Raw genomic sequence first — 23,463 nt, 5'->3', positions numbered from 1 at the left:
GAGATATTATTTTGCCTTTCACAAGAAGCACCAATCAGTTGGCAGATGCTCTTAGGAAAGAAATAACTAGTGCTCAATTGAGAAATACTCTCAACAAGTGGGGTTGCTTTAATATTCACACCCCACTTGAGGGGGAGTGTTGAGTATAGTATCTGTTGATATTTTTTTAGTAACTACTAAGGTCTGGGAACGAGTGATATTTTTTTCATGTAAAATTTTAGTTTATTTTTATTTTAAAATTTTTATTTTAAAATTTTTATTTTTTAAATATTTTTAAAATTTATTTATTTATTAATATTTTTCTTAAAATTTAATTAAAAAACTCCAAAAAAATATTCAAAAAGGTTGAAAATCTCTCAAGAAATTCACAACCGAGAAATTATTATTTTAAACTTTTGTCAGTTTGTTTGGCGAGAATAAAACGAACATCAAACTTTTCCCTCATTGTGGAAGAGTGTCCACCTTTTTCTCCAGCATGGATCGAAGGTGTGCATGATATCTCAAATAATCTGCATTGGTGCAGAACTGTTAAGGGGTGTTGATCAAGGGCAACACAGATCAATTCAAGGTTGAGTTTTAACTAGTTGCTTTGCTTGTTTGTGTTCTGCCATCTTCTTCTACATTAGTTATGAGTTATATTCTTGTCGTGCTTTAGAATTGTAATAACTTGCTCTTAACAGACAAGACCTCTTTAAGTGATCATTTGTAATTTCATAACCCCCCCCGCGCGTTACTTAAAAATAAAATAAAATAAATAAATAAATAAATAAACTTGGTTTGTTGGCCTGCTTGTTAGCCTAAACCTTTTTTTTTTTACAAAAAGAATAAAAAATTTAAAACCACGAACTTATGTGGCACTTCATTATTAGTTATTACTGGGTAGAGTCAAGCAATAAACATGGTTCGATTACTATATACATTCCATATCTGATGGGCCTTTTTTTTTGTTTTTGGTTTAAAGGTGATGATACTGCACCGGAGAAAAAAAAATTTCTGGAAATATTATATTATACGAAACGTTAACATCAGTGGTCCTAATCCACGTGTCAAACTGGCAGCCGCTGCAGTCTGCCTACCTCCAATCGCTACACATACCTCTTTTTTTTTTTGTAATTTTCGATTGGCACCACACGTGCCCATTTATCTAGTTTGGATCAGATTGGTTTGGGTTGGACCATACGGGTCCCGTAGACGGATCAGATTGTCTACTAAGTCCATTGTCCACCGTCCAATCGTGATACAACGACACTTCTTTTCTTTGACTTTCTTCCTTCCCCTGGGAACGGCTTGTGGAATTCGGGACAATAAAAGTAACTGAATCGACGGACATAAGGGCTCTTCCAGATCGTTCCTTTCACTCTTGGCCGTCGATTTCTGTTTGCTAATTCCACTCGGGGAATTGAAATAATAACATACGACCAATATTTTTTGCTTGATCACTATTTTTTGAACGGCGGGTAAAAGCTTAGTGGGTTAGGGCAGAGAGGGCCGTTCAGATGTAGCGGTGGAATTTGTCGGAGGCAAATCGGACGGCTAGCAGTGTATCCTTTACTCAAACCCCCAGGATTACACCTGAAGTTGCCGTGCACCGTGGGCGAGGTCTCTTGGGTCCTCTCTCTATCTAAATCCTTATCCGCACCCCTCCAACGAGAGATCTCTCCAACCGTCCGCTTTGATCTCCACCACCGCTATCTCTCTCTCTCTCTCTCTCTCCTTAAAATCATATCTTCGCTATCCCCTACCTCTAATTTTTGGGCGTCAGGATCCTCTGGTTCGTAGTGTCTCATCGTTTGGGGGATCCTCGATTTTCTTTCCTTCTTTTGTTCTTAATGATTGATGGCTTCGGTTTTGGAGATGGTGCTCGATAGAGGGTTATTGGGGGAGCTCTTCTCGTTCGTAGCTCCGTTGTGGGTGGCGGTTTTTGTGGGGCTTTTTGTTGGGTGGATCTGGAAGCCTAAATGGGCGGAGTTGGTCGTGGTTGGTGGTGGCAGGGGTGCTGGTGGAACGGTCAGTGGTGGTGGGGGAGAGCGGAGTGCGGGACAGGCTGTTGAACAGCAGCCGGGGTTTGGTTTGAGCTCGCTGCCGAGCTTGGGTTCTTTGAAGGCTCAGTGCCAGAGTCGCATTTCGCGGATTTCGGACGATGGCTCGGATAAGAATCAATCGGCGGCGATCGATTGCAGGTAGTTTTCTTGCCGCAGCTCGTGTTCTTTGAGTTGCTCGATTTGGAGATTTCTCCTGTTTTTCCGTTTTTTGGATGATTTGGTATGGCGTTTTAGGGAATTCGGGATTGTTTGCTTCTTTTAATTGGGGAAATTCATGCAATATTGCTTAATTTTTTGGGAGTTTCGTTGCTTTTGACTTCAATTCTGTGGATGGTATAGTCCGCCGCCGATCGAGAGAGACCAATCGGTTGTGAATGCTAATGACTTTGAGCATTTATGGCGGCTGGTGGAGATGACCGATGGAGGTCCGGTCTGGCATCAAATGATGGACCGGACAACGCCAACGATGAGCTATGAGGCGTGGCGGCGAGACCCGGAGGTATGCTCTGTTAATTTGCTTTCAGTTGCAGTAAAGTGTGGGTTCAATTTGATTAACTGAGGTTGGTTCTTTGGATGTTGCTTCTGCCAAATTTAGACCGGACCTCCTCAGTATCGTAGCAGGACGGTCTATGAGGATGCTACACCACAGTTAGTGAGGGACTTCTTCTGGGATGATGAGTTTAGAGCAAAGTGGGATGATATGCTTCTACATGCTGCGACATTGGAGCAGTGCGAGAAGACGGGAACTATGATCGTTCATTGGGTCAGGAAGGTAGAGCATATGCTTTGGATGTAATTGTTATTTCTTCCGTTTTGTGAAGTCATTGTGGTTCCTTGCTTACATGTTGATTACAATTTTTTGGCAGTTTCCCTTTTTCTGTAGCGACCGCGAATACATAATAGGTCGCCGGATATGGCAATCAGGAGGGTCATATTACTGTGTGACAAAGGTATGGAAAGGAGCTACAAGACTCCGTTGAATAGCTAAGGTTGTTTGCATATCCCACCCCTTGATTGCATTTATGCTAAATAATCAATTAGCTGCTAGTCATACTGTTGTCGTGGCATATCGATTTTCTCATCTTAATGGAAACTTTCATGTGGTGCATGCCTCAATCTATGGAATAACACCAATTTCATTATTCTGATGAAGAAACCAAATACATAGAGGGGATGAAACCAATTACATCTGATATGTGTAAGCGTGGAAGACTGGAGGGCCACTAGGAGCAAGATGCATGTCTTTTCATCTTTGGTGGCAGCCACTATATGAGCTGTTAGCCTGTTACATGTTAATCTTCTAAATTCTGGAGTTAGCTTAAGATAACCATGAGCAGGTCTCAAGTGAAGATTTAATATCATTTGTCCAATTTGAAACTTGATATCGCAGGTTGATGACAATTTGCCACGAGTCAGAACACAAAATAAGATGGTGACTGGAGATGTAGGCTGAGTCTTCTCCTTTTATGAAGAAGGCAGGACATTTCATTTATGTGGATAAATTTTCTGGAATCTAATTATATGCTTATTTAATTAATCTTTTACAGTATCTCAAGAGAAAGAGAATATATATCAGTCTTGATTGATTAAATGGTGAAATGTTACTTTGATCGTTATTTTTCTACTCACAAAATGCTGGTCAACAAATTTGGAGGATTAGATGAAAATTGAAATTTGTGGCAACATCTTGATTTAGTAGAGGAACAAACTGTGACACTATGTGACTTGTTTCTAACAAAAGGACATACTTTGAGAACTGTAAATAGCATGAAAAGGTAGAATGGATATTTTCAGATGAGAGCAATGTAGATGGTCAATTGAGATGGATATTTGTCTTAAAAGGTTGTGCCTTGAGACCACTAAATAGCATTAAGTGGTAGATGAATGTTTTGGCCAAATGAGATGTGATGATTTTCACTTTCCAGTTTCCAGTACTAAACATGGAAAGAGTTTTAAAGGTCCTTCTAAATGAAAATAAAACAGAAAGTGGATATTCGTAGTCATGAAGTGGACAAATTAAATCTATTGGAAAGTCAAAAAGTTTTATTTTTTTCATTTGACCCTTTCTGAACATTTGGTTTACTAAAAGTTTGGTTTCTTTGTAGTCTAGTATCGTGAAGACACTGAAGAGTATTTATTAGCTTCAATTTGTTGGTCTTGATATACTTCTTACTTATTGTGATTTTATTATAATAGTCTCCCACATCTGCCTCTGTTTTGTGCTTGAAGTTTTAATTGGGTTGATTAAAGACATATGGTACTCGGACTTGGATGGAAAACATATCCCTTTGGTTTTGTTTGGATGCAATTGCAAGTGCCGTTTGTGTTCTGTTGATATTGGATGTTGAAGACTAAAACTACTTGAAATGTTTTACGTAAACTTTTATGTCATATATTATCAAGTATAGACATGAAGTATCTCATACTTGTTTTGCAAAAATTACACTCATGAAAAATAGAGAACCTGCAGTCTCTGACACAATTAGGAAATTCTTTGGAAGAAACATGGAGCTATGCTTCTGCTGCAGCATGCTATTGGGTGGTGATCCCTCTTGTGGGGTCAAAAGAATATCTTCTAAGAAGAAAGATTTGAATATCAATCTCATCCATATCACCTAGAAGTATCATACCTAATCACATCCTTCTGCTGATCTTTGATTCATTGCCAGCTCAGAGTAATTAGTGAAATGAACAGTCAATTTAATTTGCATGTGTAACATTTATGAAACAGTTTTTGGAGTTCTGCATTACAGCTTTTTTTCTAGTTTGCAGTTACACTTTTACTAGATTGAGTAAACAAAATATGTAGGTGCCTTGCAATCTCTTAGAAATCCTCTTTTTCTCTGTTCTTACTTTCCCCCCTGCTTCGATGGAACTGTCTGTTTTTTAAGACTTCCTTTACGCCATCACCTTTGAACCTGTCATCTGTTAATGATTTTTTTTTTACATTGCATCAAATATAGTTTATCTTTTGTTTTATATATTTGAAGCAGAAAATCTGTGCTTCTGTAGTTGTATTTCATCAGCTATATTTCATATTGAATCCTATGGAAACCTTGGGGGTATACCGTAAGGTCCTCTCTTTTCCAGTGTTCATGGCATGTCATGTCAACTTTTAGGTGCCATAAACATTTAGATATGCTCCGATGAAACAGGTTGCTATCTATTCATTGATTGTGTGACAAATGATCTGCGCCTTTCAAGTACAAATCTTTCTCAATGTTCTATTAACATCAAGGGATTGAATATATGACTCATTTTCTCGTAGTTTATGAAGAAGCAAGAGTTTTAAATGGTGCTACCCAATTCTACAAAGCCTATGCAGGCGTTTGCACATTAGTTTAATTGCAGCTAACGTTGTGATTTTGTTGCCATAACTGCCAAAAGAAAAAAAAAGGGAAAAATATTGTCCATATCACAGTGGTCTAGATGACTTTGTTCCTTCATTGTTTTTTCTAGGAGTTCTTATGATGATATGAGTAGCCTTTACAATCCAGATGAGCTTTTAATACTGTTGGCTTAGCTTAGGAGCTAGCCCTTGGCACCATATCTTAACCTGTCTCATAGTCCCATGCACTTTATCTCCAGTTTTTCTTGCATATTATTTTGCTAAATTATGATGCTTCCTAATATTTCAGGGAGTAGCATACCCCTCCTTACCAAGGCAGAAGAAGCCAAGACGGGTCGATTTGTACTATTCAAGTTGGTGCATTCGAGCAGGTAAACTAGTTGCATTATGTTTCCTCTCTTTCTTCCCAAACCACCATCCCTTTTGTGGAGCATCATTTATGTTTCTCTGAACACCAACTGTAACAATATTCAAAACAGTGGAATCTAGGAGAGGCGATGGGCAACTGACTGCATGTGAAGTGCTTCTCTTTCATCATGAAGACATGGGCATCCCATGGGAAATTGCCAAACTTGGTGTTCGTCAGGGGATGTGGGGTGCTGTCAAGAAGATTGAACCGGGCCTCCGTGCTTATCAGGCTGCAAGGGAGACAGAAGAACCACTCTTACATTGTGCAGCAATGGCACAGATTAACACCAAAGTTGATCCAGATTATTTGAGGCCAATGGATTTGGTGGATTCATCAGAAGCAGATCTAGAAAACCCCCAAAAACCATGGGGGGCAAATATACCCAAAATTTTGATTGTTGGTGGTGCTGTGGCTCTTGCTTGCAGCATCGACCGTGGGCTTTTGACCAAAGCAGTGATCTTTGGAGTTGCAAGAAGGTTTGCTAAAATCGGGGGGAGATTGTAAAGCAGAGGGCGATACGTGGTCAACCAGACATGTAATTTACACGGGAGTTGTCTGTTCCTAGTTCTCATTTCATGCTGAAAGATGCTGGTTTGAGAAGCATGCTGCTCCATTCTTTTGATGATGTATCCTTTAAAGTCAGCAGAAGCTTTTGTGCTATAGACCAGAAGCTAAGTTTGGGCTGTCTATCGTAATTGAAAATGTTAGGCTCCTATTTGTTTCATTTTTGGTGTAGCTTATTTGTGCGCACCTTCGTGTTTCAATGATTTAGCTGCAAGAGGGAGGCTGAGCACGAACATTGTTGAACTTTATTTCTCACTAGAAGTTTACAGGTGATAATTATAATATGCAAATTTTTTCTTCAAAGGAGCTCGAGCATTAGCTGTTCCTGTACTTGTATTCGAGTAAAAGCATAAAGATTGGGTAAGATTTTGAATGGTTTATATACAAAGTGACACTACAATTTTCTTCATGTTGTCAGATTATTCAGTTCACTCATTCAGTGAATGATAAAAAATGACAAGGAGACACTATTTAAATAATGAAAGATCCAATATTTCAAAATTGTATCTAGAACAATGGGAAAAGTAGAAATGAGACCGGATATAATTCTCATTCTGAACAATGTTGAAAAAGGTTCAGCTAATCCTTATCCAGTCCAACGTTAGCATGACTTAAATGGTCCAGATCCATATACGTCCCACAATCCAAATGGTTCAGATCCATGTCAGAGGTCAAATGATCCAGAACAATCCAGAAAGATAAGGATAGCAGTTGGAAAGGATAAAGATAAATTTGTTCTTGGGTCTGCAAGAAATGTGGGCTGGCAAAATGAAATCTTAACCGCTTGATAAGATCATAATCGGTTATGTAACATGATTAAATAAAGGGAACCACCTCATAAATGTGCATGAGAGGAGTTTCGTGGAGGTAAGCAACTAGCAGAACCATATACAATTCATTTGCTTTTTGTTTTTTTCTCTTTCCTGTTATCGTGAGTGACTCCATTATCGTGTGGTTGAGAAACTCAGTGACTCGTTTGACCTTTACATGGTATCAGAGCCAATGGCATCTTCTTCATCGGTCTCCACATGATCAACAACAACAACTACGCCTTCATCCCAAAACAATTGGGCTCAGCGATATGAACCAAAAAAGAAATTCATTTTGAGTCTTCCACATGAATCCTTTTCCTCCAATCATTTCTGGTCTCCACATGATCGTTAGCTCAAAATTAGGCTACTCAATAAAATGTTTTTTTCGAGTCTAGTTTTCATCAAACTAGACCATAACAATTACCTTTTGTGAAAATCTCAGATTGAGTCCGTTATGTACTCGCAAGATCTGATAAAGATTGTGGATGGTAATGACTTCTCAAATTCTAAATCCTGAACATGCTATGTGGAAGAGGGCAGATCAGCTAGCCTTGAGTTGAATTAATGCAACATGTGAATCTGTGTTTTCACAAATTATTCGCATACCTACTACATGTGAGGCTTGGATTGCCTTGGAATGCTCGTATACGTTGCACTCAAGTCTATGTATATTGTAGCTCAAATGAGAGATGCAAAACATTAAGAAAAATGATATGTTAGACTATTTGAATGGGATTAAGTTTTTGGCTGATTCATTGTGTGCCGTTGATGAGAGAGTATCCTACAATATTCTACTTGGATACACTTTAAATGATCTGACATCGGACTATGATAACTTTGTGACCATGGTGGCTACCACCATGACATCGTTATCTATGAGATGATGTTAAATCAAGAAAAACTGCTTCAGATCTTGGCCCCTAAGCTTCATATAAGCGATCAAAATTCAAACACAACATTTTTCACTCAACAAAAAAGAGGTCGTGGGAATTTTTATCATGGTTGTGGTCGTGGTCATAAAAAAAATTTTGATCAAAAAAATCAAAACTTTTACCAAAATGATGGTGGTTAGCATCTAATGGGGTAAATCGTGGAGAATCACAAGTTATCATTAGGGGTGGCAATTTCTGACACGACCCGCCAACCCGCCTCTTAGGCGGGTTCGGGTTGGGCTTAAGCCAACCCGTTTAATAAACGGGTCGACCCGCGTAACCCGTTTATTAAACAGGTCGGGTTCGGGTTGGGGGTATGCCAACCCGTTTAATAAACGGGTTAGGCGGGTGGGTCAACCCGCCAACCCGTCTGCCCGACCCGTCAACCCGCCAACCTGACCTGTCAACCCGACCCGCCAACCTGCCTACCTGCCAACCCGATCCGTCAACCCGCCAACCTGACCCGCGAACCTGAAAACCCGTTTACCCGACCCAACCCATTTATTAAATGGGTTGGCGGGTCATGTCGGGTTACCCGTTTATTAAACGGGTCGGGTTCGTGTTTGCCACAGCCGACCCGTTTAATAAATGGGTCGGGTTCAGGTTGAGGTATGCTGACACGCCAACCCGCCAACCCGACCCCATTGCCACCCCTAGTTATCATGGTCATAATAAAATTTTTGGTTGAGGAAATCAAAACTTTTAGCAAAATGATGGTGGTCAGCATGATAGACTTAATGGGGGTAAACCGTGGAGAATCACAAGTTATTTGTCGATTCTATGAAAGAAAAAATCACATTGCCTGATAGTGTTATGATATTCCCATGGCTTTCGTAGCTATGGCCCTGAACAATGCAGTTGATCCGAACTGGTACCCTTATAGTGAAGTGTCCCACCATATGACTACCGATGAAGGCAATTTGACAAATAAAGAAGACTACCTCGGCATAGATGGTATAATGGTAGCTAATGGCAATAACGTCCCCATCACAAACATTGGTAATGTTATTCTACCCTAAAAAAAACAAGTCTTTAATTTTGAAGAATGTATTGCCTATTCCCAATGTAAAAAAAATCTAATCTCCGTTTCTAAGCTTGCTAGAGATCATAAATGTTTTTTTGAGTTTTATTATCACAAATTTTATATGAAGGATTGTCATAAAGGAAGAATCATTCAAAGCGGCCCGATTAAGTCAGGGATGTACGTCTAGCCAATAAGAGAGCACAATTTAGAAGGGTACGACTAATGTTGCGGAGAAAATTTCCTCTTCTAAAGTCTGGCACACTAGGCTTGGTCACCCTACACATAAAATTTTATTATTTTTAAGACAAAATAGTTATTTAAATTCTATGGGTGATAAAAGTGATGAATTCTGTTCTTCATGCATTATTGAAAAAATGCATAAGATTCCCTTTGAAGGCTCTAATCATGTCTCTAGCGCTCTGCTAGAAATTATTCATGCCAACCTTTGGGAACCAGCTTTAGTTGCATCAAGAGAAGGATATAGATACTATTGGTTGACTATTTTTCTCAGTGCTCGGCTAGAAATCATTCATGCCCCACTTGCTTTTCTCATGGTTGATGACTTTTTTAGATTTTCTTGGTTATTTGTTTTAGTCAAAAAAATTGAATGCTTTTGGTTGCTTTCAAAACTTCAAAAAAATTGTTGAAAAGGAAGTGGGGGCAGTCTATTAAAAAATTCCATTCTGATGGGAGAGGTGAATTCGTTAACACGAAATTATATATATATATATATATATATATATATATATATATATATATATATATATATATATATATATATATATATATATATATATATAATGACATGCTTGTCAAAACATGAATGAAAAATTGTAAAACACTTATGACTCCTGCTACAACTAATATTCAGATATCCAGATTTGAAGGTGAAAAACTTAAAGATCTGACTCATTATCATAATATTGTAGGAGCTCTTCAATATATGACTTCCACTAGGCCAGGCATATCTTACGCTGTAAATAAAGCATGTCAATTCATGCATGATCCCACATATGTTCATTGGTTGCTTGTGAAGTGCATTTTACGGTATCTCAAGGGTACTATAAATCTGGGCCTCCAAATATCCAAAATCAAATAATTTTGTATTGTTTGCCTACACTGATGCCAATTGGGCTGGATCTCCAGATGACTAAAAGTCCACAAGTGGTTATCTCTCTTATTTTGGTTCAAACCTATTTTCTTGGAAAGCCTCCAAGCAATAAGCAATTGCTAAGTTCAATACAAAAGCAATATAAAGCATTAGTTGGAGGAGATTCAAAACAGCAATGGTTACAATAATTGTTGTGTGAGTTAGGCATTCTGGAGTCTAAATCTCTAATTATATGGTGTATTAATCTTGGAGCAACCTATCTATCTACCAATCTTGTTTTTCATGCCGAGACTAAACATATAGAGGTAGACTTTCATTTTGTCAGAGAAAAGATAGTGAAGCAAGAAATTGAAGTTAAATTTATCCCTTCTCAAGAACAACTTGCAGATATTCTCACAAAACCTTTGAGTGGTCCACAATTCAGTCAGTTGAGAGACAAGCTTAATCTCATGGAGATTAGGTTGAGGGGGCGTGTTGAAAAAGGTTTAGCTAATCCTTATCCAGCCCAACATTAGCATGGCTCAAAGGGTCCAGATCCATATACATCCCACAACCCAAATGGTCTAGATCCATGTCAGAGGCCAAATGGTCCAAAACAGTCCAAAAAGATAAGGATAGCTTTTGCTCAACAACATGTAGTTGAAAAAGATAAAGATAAACTTGTTATTGGATTTGCAAGAAATGTGGGCTGACAAAACCAAATCTTAACATCTTGATAAGATCCCAATCAATTATGTAACATGATTAAATAAATGGAACCACCTTCTCATAAATGTGCATGAGAAAAGGAGTATCATGGACGTAGGCAACTAGCTGAACCGCATAAAATTCATTTGCTTTTTTGTTTTTTCTCTCTTTCATGTTATCGTGAGTGCATTATCGTGTGGTTAAGAAACTCGTTGACTCATCTTACCTTTACATGGTATCAGAGTCAATGACATCTTCTTCATTGATCTGTGCAGAATCGTTAGCTCCAAACTAGGCTATTTAATGGAATGCTTTCTCGAGTCTAGTTTTCATCAAACTAAACCCCAACAATTATCTTTTGTGAAAATCTTAGATTGAGTCCGTTATGTACTTGAAAGATCTAATAATGTGGACAGAACATCTCAAGCCCGTGTTCAATTTGTTCAAGGTAATGACTCTTCTCAATTTCTAAATCCTGAATATGTTTTATGGAAGAGGGCAAATCAGCTTGCCCTGAGTTGGATTAAAGCAACATGTGAATTTATGCTTTCATAAATCATTCACATACCTACTACACATTAGGCCTAGATTGCCATAGAATGCTCGTATGCATCCCACTTAAGTCTATGTATATTGCAGCTCAAGCGAGATTTGCAAAACATTAAGAAAAATGATATGTCAGACTATCTGAATGAGATTAAGTTTTTGGTGAATTCATTATGTGTTGTTGATGAAAGAGTATCCAACAATGATATAGATACACTCTAAATGGTCTAACATCGGACTATGAGAGCTTTGTGACCATGATCACCACTATGACACCTCTTCCTGATTTTGTTATCTATGATATGTTAAATCAAGAAAAGAGGTTTTGGATCTTGGCCTCTAAGCCTCATGTAAGCGATCAAAATTGTTGTTTGAGTTAGACAATCTGGAGTCTAAATCTCTAATTATATGGTGTAGAAATCTTGGAGCAACCTATCTATCTGCCAATCCTATTTTTTCATGGTAGGACTAAACATATAGAGGTAGACTTTCATTTTGTCAAAGAAAAGGTAGCTAAGCAAGAAATAAAAGTTAAATTTGTCCCTTCGCAAGAACTGCTTGCAAATATTCTCACAAAACCCTTGAGTGGTCCACGATTCAGTCAGTTGAGAGACAAGCTTAATCTCGTGGGTATTAGCTTGAGGGGGCATATTGAAGAAGGATCAGCTGGTCCTTGTCTGGCCTAACGTTAGCATGACTCAAATGGTCCAGATCCATATATGTCCCACAATCCAAATGGTCTAGATCCATGTCAGAGGTCAAATGGTCCAGAACAGTCCAAAAAGATAAGGATAACTTAAGGATAACTTCTGCTCAATAACGTGCAGTTGGAAAGGATAAAGATAAACTTGTTATTGGCTTTCCTTGTAAAATCAACCAACAATAAATGTGGGCTAGCAAAATCAAATCTTATCATCTTGATAAGATCTCCATCGATTATGTAACATGATTAAATAAAGGGAACCTCCCTCTCATAAATGTGCATGAGAGAAGGAGTATCATGGATGTAGGCAACTAGCCAAACCACATAAAATTCATAAAATGAGTGATTACATATTGTGTGGTTGAAAAACTCGATGACTCATCTTACCTTTACAAACAAATCCAAAATCTTTGTATAATGAAGCAATCATTAAATCCCAAGAGTGGGGCGAACAAAATCAAATACATAAATTGGTTAATAAGAGAATAAAAAAAACTTTATTGTGTCACTTAAGTTATAGGAGAATTCTTGAACCCAAGAATTAAGAGTGATAAGTTCTTCATGAAGGATCTTTCTCTATAACTAGAAATTACAATATAACAAGCAAGAGAAGAACAATCGTCACGTAGGATTGACATCAAGACTTTTTCAGGTAGAATAGTCTAGTCTAACGAGAAAGTGTCAAAGAAAGAGGTTGATGACAAGAATGGGTGAGATAACATGCTTTTGAAATAGTTATTCTTTCTCTCGTTCATTATATAATAGTTAACCTTACCAAGCCACTACATACGAAAGACCAATGATGATCTTTGAGTAGGAGTCACTCTTGTTTTCAACATTTCTCATGACAAGCATGGTATACTGACGACTACTATCTATATAGAGGGGTAGTCTTTTTATGCTTTCCTGTTTGTCATGCAGTCTTAGAAGAGAGAATGAAGTCTTTTTCTTTTCATTACCATTCTACCAATCACTTTTGGTTTTGGAAATTCTTTCGCTATACTTTCTGGCGTATGGCCTTATCTCAACACTGCGTTCCTGAGCTTGTTGGGTCTTCTCATTTCTCTCATCATTGCATCTTGTCATGAAGATTCTGATGAAGATGCAAATCTATAATTATGAGTCTTTTGAGGTCGGTCCATGGTGAATGTCAGATGTGGCCAACTCTAATGAAGTTCCACTAGAAAACTAGCCAAATTAAGGTCGAAAGAAAGCATCCTATCCCTTCGAGAGATCAAAAAATCACTTCACAGACTAGAGAACATAGTATGCATGTCAGACCGATGGGATAGACATAAAGAATATTTATTTGGATCGGAACATGGATGGTGATCACACATTTCTTATGTCTTTTCCATAGAAAAAAAATGGATGAGTTACTTTTGGCAGGTGAATTAGTAGAATTTGAAGAAGGCACAATAAGTATTTCTCCAAGACAACTTAATGATACAAGAGGGTAGTTATGTAAAAGCAACATGACGAATTTCTCAAATACTAGTGAGTGAGGCTTATTTGGGTCATGTTATAAATGTTCTAGCTAAACCAATTGATGTGAGGGGTTAAATTTTAGCTTCCGAATATTGGTTAATTGAGTCTCTCATTCCAAGTATTATTTTGAGATGTTCCGTATAAGAGCCTCTTCAAACAATGCATATTGCTACTGATTCAATGATCTCTATAAGACACGGTCAACAAGAATTGATTATTGGAGACATACAAACCAATAAAATAATAATAGCTATAGATACTATTCTCAATAAAAAATATAAAAATGTCATATGCGTTTATGTAGACATTGGTCAAAAAGCATCTTTCGTGTCTCAAATAGTGACTACTTTTCAGGAATGGGGAACAATAGATTACACTATTGTGATAGCGAAAATGGTGGATTTGTCAATTACATTATAATACCGTGTTCCTTAAATAGGAGTAGCTCTAATTGAATATTTTATATACCATGAATGACATACCTTAATAATTTATAAGGATCTTTCCAAATCGACACAAGCTTATTGCCAAATGCCTCTTCTATTAAAAAGACCACCAAATCACGGAGCATATCTAGCAGACAATTTTTATTTACATTTTTGCCTTTTGGAAAGAACAACTAAACAAAGTTGTCATTTAGGCGAAGGAAGTATGGCGAGTTTACCAATAGTTGAGACTCAATTTGAGGAAGTTTCAACTTATATTCTCACTAATGTAATTTTCATTACAGATGGACAAACCAGATCTGACCCAGATGACGTCCTTGGATCTGAACAAGAGGTTTCCAAGAAACTGCCCAACCTAGAGTCTCATCTAGGTTGTGATTGTGAGAAAGAGAGAGAAGACCTCCAAAGATAGGAATGTGAAGGTCAACCAGCCTAAAATCCTATATAGGTTGAGATGTCTCTTATACTTTTACCTTTTTGTCCTTTTATGTAATCTATAAATAGGTGTATAGGCTTAAGTCCAAAATTGTTTTTCACAAAAAAATGTTTTGGAGCCTTAATTTACCATGACCGATGTCATATCAATCCTATGTAGTATACATGGTTGATTTGAGCATATCAATATGCATATGTGAATACTCTACATTATGTCTATGCATATTGGCTCTATGCAGATATATGGTTAGTGTGACCTTACCTCAAAAGACTAAAACCTGAAGAAGAAAACCGAAAACTGGAACTACCAAGTGGTTCTCCTCCTTGTCTACTTTGCACCACCATCAGAGGTTCAACTACACTAGCTCCAGACCTCCAATGGACTTCAAAGGGGCATGAAATAAAAAGAAAGACAAGAAAGAAGGGAGAGACAAAATAGGAGAGAGGCTAGAGAGATTCCAATAGGAGGGGGGGAGCAAGAATGGGGTCACCTTTTATAGGGACTTCATGGGATTTCAATCCCAATAGGAAAGCTTCATATCCTCTACCTATTCCCCAATTTTCTAATTGCTTCTTTTTCCAAAATCCTAAGCTAATTTGACTACTTAAATAACGTAAGAAAATTTTGAAATACCTAAGCCTTAGAATTGTTTTGAATTTAGGAACGTTTTAAATTTCTTTTGACTTTTTTTTAAATATAATATAGAAGCATATAACCAATCAAGAGGGGTCTACAAGGGGGAACGTCCCACCCGTGGAACTCCCTTACTTGATTAATTTCAATTTAATTTAATTCTCAAGTCCTTTAGTTGATTAGTCTATGATTTAAATTAGGAAATAAATTAGATTTTTGACTTTAGTTTAAAGTAGAAGTTTCTAAGAATTTCAAAAATAACAAAGTAGGAGATTTGCCAAGTAAGAAGGGCCCACATAGGGGAACTCCCCCTCTTGGGATCCTACTTGCTTCATTAAATAAAGTTTATTTTCCTATTTCCATTCCAATTGAATTCCTAATTAAATTCTAATTGATTTCTATATCTGATTCCAAATCCAATTTAGATCCAAATTCATTTAAGTAACTTTACATTTAATCCAAATCCAAATTACTTCTAAATCAAATTCAAATTCAAATCCCATATCTAAATTCATATTAAATTACATTTAAATTAAATTAAATTCTAAATGCAAATTCATAGTTAATTAAATTCAAATTCAAATTCTCATAAGAGTCAAATTAATGTGTAATTCAAATTTGAATTGGCATTCATATTAAACTCTTAAGATGAATATTTAAATTAAAATAAATGCTATAATTGAGATATAAAATATATATTTTAATTATTTAATAATTATAAAAAATCACAGATATTATATTATTCCCCCTTAAAGAAATTTTGTTCGTGAAATTTAGTTATGGTTATGTACCAAATAATTTTGGATATTTTTCTTTCATCTTTTATTTGTTTAATAACTGTAAAAAAATTATGGGTATTACATTCTTCTCATCTAAAAAAATTTCATTATCAAAATTCGATATCAAAACTACTCGACAAACTGAGTTATTTCTCCTTCATACTAGCCTCGGGTTTCAATTTATATTCCTCAATATCATATTCATCGACAAAAAAACTTCCAGCCAAGAAAAGTGGCTCCTCTTGGTTTGGTTTGCACCCAAACCAACTCAGCCTACTGACTCGATCTGCAGACCGGATGCAATCAAGACTTGGCTACACCAGCCTGCCATCCTCGGTGCAACCCTACACCCATAACTAGGACACCAGCAACCATTATCAATTGCTGGCGGTTGAGGTGGAGCGACATGACCCATCCTTTGACCACATCCATCTATCGACCTCTCTTGCAAAACAGAAAACATTAAGGGAAGGGGGTTGTTACATGCCAATGGCAGCTTCTTCTGTCGGCAACGCCCCTCCTCTCTCTTGTTCTCCCAAACTCCTTTCTCTAGATCTTAATCTCTTTTTTTCTCTATCTGATCTAGTGTGGGTAGGAGGACGCACAATGAGGGCTCTTATAGAGTCCTCATGGTGGGTGGGGATAGCTCCCCACCTCTCAAAATCATGCGAAGGGTGAGAATTATCCTTGCCCCCTCTCGTAGGAGAGAGGGAGAAGCGATTCCTCATTTGGAGGAATTGTCTCCCCCCTTTTTTCTTTATTTAATTTTGTTTTTTGATATTTATCCTCCCAACCTGGCCGGGCTTGGCTAGGTTCGAGCCCACCCCTCTTGATCGAGCTAGGTCTTACAAGATCCTTATGGTCCCAGATGACGTCCCAAAGACTGCGTTCCAGACATTTGACGACTACAGCAAGTTTATGATAATGCCCTTCGGTCTTACCAACTCTCAAGCAATGTTCTAGGATCACATGAATGATGTCTTTTGGTCTTACCTTCGACAGTTCATATTGGTCTTCTTTGATGACATCTTAATCTACAGCCCTTCTTTAGAAAACCATATGCGACATCTGCGAATTTCCCTAGAGACCTTCATTGAGCATCAATTATATTCTAAGCAAACCAAATGCAACTTTGGTCAGGCACATGTTCACTACTTGGGACACATCATCTCAAGCCATGGTATGGAGATGGACCTCGAGAAAGTCGAGGTGATACAGAGCTGGCCAGTGCCCTAGTATCTCAAGGGACTATGGAGATTCCTCAACCTTACAAGGTCCTACTTCAAATTCATTCAGTGGTATGCTCATATTGCCTACCCCTTGACTGCCAAACTAAAGAAGAATGCCTTCGACTGGAGCCAAGAGACTACCATGACCTTCAAGTCCCTAAAGGATGCCATGACTCAAGCGCATATGTTGGCCCTGTCAGATTTCATGAAGACCTTCATGGTTGAGAATGATGCATCCGAGATAGGGGTAGGGTTTGTTCTCACATAGAAGAAACACCCCTTAGTCTATTTTAGCAAGGTCATCACAATTGAGAAACAAGGCATGTCCATGTACGAGAAGGAGTTCATGGCCATCGTCCTGGCAGTTGACAAATGACAACCATACTTGATTGGCCAACATCAGAGTCTTAAGTATATGCTCTAGCAATGAGTGTGCACTCCGACCGAGTAGAAGTAGATCTTAAAGCTCCTCGATTATAACTTTGAGATTTAGTACCTTAAGGGACCCAATAACCAGGTGGCAGGCGCCCTCTTATGGCGGGGATACAAGAACAACCTGACATGCCTCAGTGTGACCACAATGACCTTCAACAGAAGTATGCGGTGCACAACTTCCTCTCTTTGATTAGGATGCAAATTCAGAGAGGGGAGGCTCCCAGGTTTGAAATCCAAGGCAATTTATTGATGCACTCTGGATGGATAGTGGTTCATCCTGAATTTGGTCTTACGACCCTCCTTATAGACTAGTACCACTTTACTTCGACAACGGGACATAAGGGAGTGTATCAGACTTAACAGAGATTGAGCAAGGAGTTTGCGTTGAAGAGGATAAAGAAACATGTTTGGTAGGTAGTGAGATGATGTGATACGTGCCAGCAAGTCAAGTATAAGGGAACCTCTCCCTCAGGATTGTTACAACACTTACCTATACTGCACCGTGTTTTGGAGGACATATTGATGGGCTTCCCGCCATGCAAGGAAAGTCCGTTGTCATGGCGATAGTGGATTGCCTATCCTAGTATGATCACTTCCTAGCCATGGCTCACTCATATACTGCCAAGTCCATTGAGAGTTATTTGTATGCAATGTGTTCATCAATACCTTCTAGATATAGTTCTTTTGACAATAGGAGACAAAGCTCGCGATGAGTACTGTATATCATCCCTAGTCGGATGACCAGACTGAGATGTTCAATCGGTGCTTGAAAGACTATCTCTACACCTTCTGGGTGACAGACCCAAGGTGTGGGTGAGACTCCTCCCGTGGGCCTAGTGGCCATATAACATGACCTACCACTCTGCCATACAAGCGACCCCATTTCAGGTCATGTATAGACGGTCTCCTTCGACCATAGCTGAGTATATGGGCGGGGATGCTTGAGCAGATACAGTAGAAGCATCACTATTGGAGAGAGATTTCAATAATCTATAAATAAGTGTATAGGATTAAGTCATTTTCAATAAAGTTTATTAAAAAATTTCTTTAAGCTTTGTTCTTGGTTTGCTTCTTGATTCATTGAGGGAACACATTTCCCCCTCACCTCTTCTTTTACATCTATCATCGATCTGGAGGGAATGCATTTCTTCCTCCCTTGCTGTCGACCCTCAATCCACCACATGCTTCATTGTGCAGTCATCTAGGAGACATGCCTCTCTCTCTCTCCCCCAATGCTGCACGTATCTCCCCCACATGGTGCACACCTCTCCTTAGCCATGCCTCATGCCCAGCTTATCAAAATCTGCACGACCAACATTCCCTAAGTTCGGGTCCTAACAACAAATCTTCTTATCTACACATTTATTCAATGCTTTAATCCATCCGGTCATTAGTGTGGGTATTTCTGTCCCCATAGTAGGATCTATAACTCAAATAAAAGCCATGAAACAAGTAGCTGACAAAGCAAAATTAGAACAGGCTCAATTTGCAAAGTTAGAAGCCCTTGCACAATTCACTTCTGACCTAGATAAAGCTATTCATAATCAATTAGAAGGAGGCCAACAATTACTCAAACAATCCTAATCATTCCCTATTGTGGTGGACGAACAAATAGTTATTATTTATACCAAAACAAATGGATATCTTGATCAATTAGAAATTGGATGGGTAAGAAAATTTCTTATTGAATTACACACCTATTTAAGAACGAATAAGCCTCAATTCCAAGAATTCATATCTTCTACCAAGGTATTCACCGAGCAAGCCTGATTCGAGTATGAAATAAAACCAACCATTGATTTTATCATTGATAAGGTGAATACCCAATTAATTCAATGTTAAGCCTAATGAGCATAATAGGGAGCTCAAAATTACCTCCTTTTCACCTATGAACTTTGAGGTGTATGCTGATCAAAATTACGATTTTACATATATATTCAGAATGAAAAACTCATCCCATTTAATCTGATTGGGATGCCTCTGGCTCTAACATGTCTATTGGTAAGAATAATATGAAGCTCAAATTTTTGGATATATTCAATACCTACAAATGAAAGAGGAATTAATCCATGGTCGATTCCTTAAGAAAGAAATAAGGAATTGCCAGTTGTACCTCGTGAAAATTTTTTCATGTTCTTTTTTTTTCTCTGTTAAGCAAATATAAATGAAATATGATGGCATTGTTACAAGAGTTTATCCGTCACATGTATGTTTCAAGGAATTGTTTCAAACTCTGATTTGGAACAATAATCAGTTTTATCTCTTCTCCCACTCTCAGAAGAATGAAGCACATATATCTCCCTCTATTGTTAGAGTTTTCTGGAAGTTAACTATCTCGGTTTCATTTAGAAATTTATATAGAATCTTCGAAAAAGACTTTCTTCAGTAAGAAAAAAGGACTTAATCTCCTTGGGATATGATACTACACCACTGCTCAATACCTTAGTGGATCAACTCTATTAAATAAGTTAATTTCTAACTTTTATCTCATATTTTGATATAGGTTGTCTTACTGTAACCGCCAAAAAACTCAATAATTGTCATTTATATATCGGCTTTTATGAAGTTTGTTTTTTTTATACAGCTCATAAAAACTGTTTCACTTTGGACAATGGATACGTAGAATGCCTATTTATTTTGTTTGTCTCTCCTTAGATTTCCTAGTATTAGCAATAAAAGATTTTAATACTAGCATATTTGATCTTTCTTTTCCTTCATTCTATTTCTACGGTAGAGATACCATAAAGTAGCAGACAACTGGGATCTCTCTCTCTCTAAAAGGTGGGCTTGGGAATGAGGGCGCATGATCTTCTATTGAATAAATAAAACATGACATCGTTTTAGTTGCTTTGTTTGCCTAAAACAAGGTTAATTGGCTGATATCAAGACCAGACATGTCATTGAAACATAACTTAAAAAAGAAAGTTAAATGTAAAAACTGAAGTGTTAGGTCAATTTCTGTAAATAGCTGATAAATTAGATGGCTTTTTGTGTTGTGCTCGTTGAGCTAGACTTTGCAGTATATAGAGCATAGTAACTCAAAAGCTTCTTGCCCGAAAGCTTGTTATGTAAGAAGGAAACTCTTAGCTTTCCCAAAAAAAGGGGAAGCTTTGGGAAACCCACTTTCAAAATATGAGAAACTCGATTTCCTTTATTAAGAAATCATCTTCCTTTCATTTCTTAAATTGATTTGTTTCTCTCTTGTTTCTTGCATTAGCTTTTCCCTCATTTTTTATGTTTTTCATATTAGAAAATTAAAATATTTTATAACAAGCTTGTGTTTTTGGTTTTATATAGGTTATATTTTATAAAATTAGATAAAACAAACAAAAAATAGCTTGGAGACACACATACGAGTGATTTTTTAAAACAATAGTTGCTCCTCTAGAATTGATTCCATGGTACAATAGGGTTGATTGCAACTTTACTTTCAAGATACTCTTTTCGCGTTAAACACGACCTCAACCTGCACACTATGAATGCCACTTACCATGACACATTCACCTTTGAGTAGCTTTAGATAAGAAAGGAGAGGGATAAGATAAAGAGAATGAAGAGGATACATATCACAAAGGATTTCTCTTATATCTAACTATTACAAATAAATGTTCAATGATCACAAATAAATGTATAATGATCATATGACAATGGCTAGAAGCTAACGGTCTGAAAACAACTAACAAGTATCCAACGGTCATATAAGATCCAACTCATTTAAGTGTATAACAGTCAATAATCAATTCTTCTACCAATCAATTTGAAAAAGTGTAAAGAGTTATATACAAATTAACCATGACCATGAGCTTAGCCTAACTAGGTGGCTTGGTCAAAGTCAAGTCAATAGTTTTACCTAGGTGAATGCATAATTTTGAGACATAAATTAATCCAACATTTTATTTGTCTTTGCATCATTTTTTATTTTCTTCTACCCCTAGTTCATATTACTTGTTATGTGCTTTCTTTTTATTTTTTCATGCACTCGCGTAATCTCTAGGCAACAGTATCCGGGTTTCCGCTTCCTACTACTTTTTTAGCACTCATTTCTCTGCTTCAGCTTTATGCATCACTCTTTGTATCCATTTCATTTCTTGGTAACTATGGGAAGGAGTTGCATCAGCAGTGGGGAAGGAATGCCATATAGTTTACGTCATTGCACCTCTCATGCTTGTCCACGATTTAAACGCACCCTTAGTTTTACATCGATGAGCTGAGTTAAAAGAAGTTATTTTGTCTTGTTATTATAAAAAACAACAAAAATAGTAGGAATTTGGATTGTGCAATAATTAATAGTGTGAAATCTAGCCCCATGCCACAAGAGACGCCCAGGGATCATGCCCATCACACATAAGGGAATTACTTTATCTTTTTATATTTTTAATAAACTTTTAATAATACTTTCAATAATAAATATATTTTTACATTAAAATAACAAAAATATTTCCTAATCAATTAAATAACAAAAAGATCCATGTTCTCGTGTCATTTGAAAAAAAAAACCCTGCAAACTCACTTCACAAAGTGTTCGCAAATTCATAGAGTCACGGTTCGTGCTCGTGTCTTTGTGACAAAGACACTGGCTCATCAAACAACTCATATGATCGACAGACAGATTGATGTATCATTAATTTTCTTTTGATCATGATTGGTGTACTTGTATCTCAAATTTTAGATTAAAAAGAACTCTCTACCTGCCGGCAAAGACGATCTAGTCAAGCATCATTATAAGGTAAACAAAACAATTTCTTAGGCCTCGTTTGTTTCATGCAAACTTTCACGAGAAAGTAACTAGAAATCTTGATCATGTAATCCTTTCTCACCAGGAATGAAAGACATCAAATCATCGTGATATAAAAGTGTCATGCTGGAACAAGTGAACCCCAGTTTTTCCATGACTACTCTGTCCCTCCAAGCAACGAGAGAGAGAGAGAGGAACCCACCGGAGCAGTCTCTCACGCAACCCTATCATGTTGGATTAACCACCACGATTAACGTGGTGGTTATCCACAATGTGGATACATCCCCATTGAGGGGTGATCATGCCGATAAATCAGCATGAGATAAAGGGGAACGGTGCGTAACCGTTCCCACCTTATGCATATATATGTACAGGGTATCATGAGCGACCCTGTGTGTGGAAAAAAGAGATCGAAGGTCTACTCACCAACTGCATATGGAAGCCTGGGCTCGTGAAGGGCTGCAGTCCGGCTGAGCAGAAATTCCGGCGACTAACTCCGGCGACCTCCGACCTCCGTAAATGGCAACATCAGGTACGCTGTCTACTGCTTTTCTGTTTTGTTTTTTTTGTAGGGTCACTGCTACAGTGACACCGTCTGGTATGCCGCCTCGCCGGAAAATCCTCGCCGGACCCAACATTGGGTTATAGGCCCACACCCCGTTTCCTGCTGGGCGGGGTGTGCTCCGGTTTTGACCAGAAACGCAGGTCACCGTGGGGTGACCCTGCTGCTGGTCACCGGCGCCTGTCGCCGGCACCGGCGACTGTCGCCGGCACCGGCGACTGTCGCCGTTGGGCGACAGTATAATAAAAAAAAAAGTTCTTACATCTGTTCATGGGGGTTTTTCCTGTCGGCGAGGATCCCGCCGGCATCTTCATCTTCATCCGCCATCAGGAGGCTGCAGGAGCTATCGCCGGCGACTATTGAGTCGCCGGATTTCTAAAGACTTCTGCGGCATTGGTTTTGGCCGGCGGATGGCTGATTTCGCCGAAGAAGGGTGCCATCTGATGGCGGCGTTGGTCGCCGGTGAATGGTGGCGTTGGTCACCGACGGACGGCGGCAATGATCGCCGGCAGGCGGCGGCAAAACCCTGCAACAAAATAAA

At 38.1% G+C, this 23,463-nt stretch overlaps 1 protein-coding gene across 1 annotated transcript; it reads left to right on the top strand.

Annotated features, from left to right (window-relative positions):
* Positions 1-1,648: 1,648 nt before the first annotated feature.
* LOC149812128 (uncharacterized) lies at positions 1,649-6,667 on the top strand. Its single transcript, XM_089993556.1, has 6 exons — positions 1,649-2,180; positions 2,382-2,541; positions 2,638-2,814; positions 2,909-2,992; positions 5,681-5,762; positions 5,871-6,667. Exons 1-6 carry the CDS (start codon positions 1,837-1,839, stop codon positions 6,302-6,304), a joined length of 1,281 nt encoding a protein of 426 aa, XP_089849682.1. The 5' UTR covers positions 1,649-1,836; the 3' UTR covers positions 6,305-6,667.
* The last annotated feature ends 16,796 nt before the right edge of the window (positions 6,668-23,463 follow it).

The sequence above is a fragment of the Nuphar pumila genome, chromosome 17 (genome assembly GCF_984573655.1).
Source record: "Nuphar pumila chromosome 17, dmNupPumi1.hap1.1, whole genome shotgun sequence".
In the NCBI taxonomy this organism is placed as follows: domain Eukaryota; kingdom Viridiplantae; phylum Streptophyta; class Magnoliopsida; order Nymphaeales; family Nymphaeaceae; genus Nuphar; species Nuphar pumila.
This window is presented reverse-complemented; position numbering and strand designations above follow the sequence as displayed.

Excerpts from the sequence above, each read along its gene's own strand:
- LOC149812128 (XM_089993556.1), top strand. The coding sequence starts at position 1,837 with ATGGCTTCGGTTTTGGAGATGGTGCTCGATAGAGGGTTATTGGGGGAG. Across the intron at positions 2,181-2,381 it reads TCGGCGGCGATCGATTGCAG|TCCGCCGCCGATCGAGAGAG; the intron begins GTAGTTTTCTTG and ends TGGATGGTATAG. Across the intron at positions 2,542-2,637 it reads CGTGGCGGCGAGACCCGGAG|ACCGGACCTCCTCAGTATCG; the intron begins GTATGCTCTGTT and ends TGCCAAATTTAG.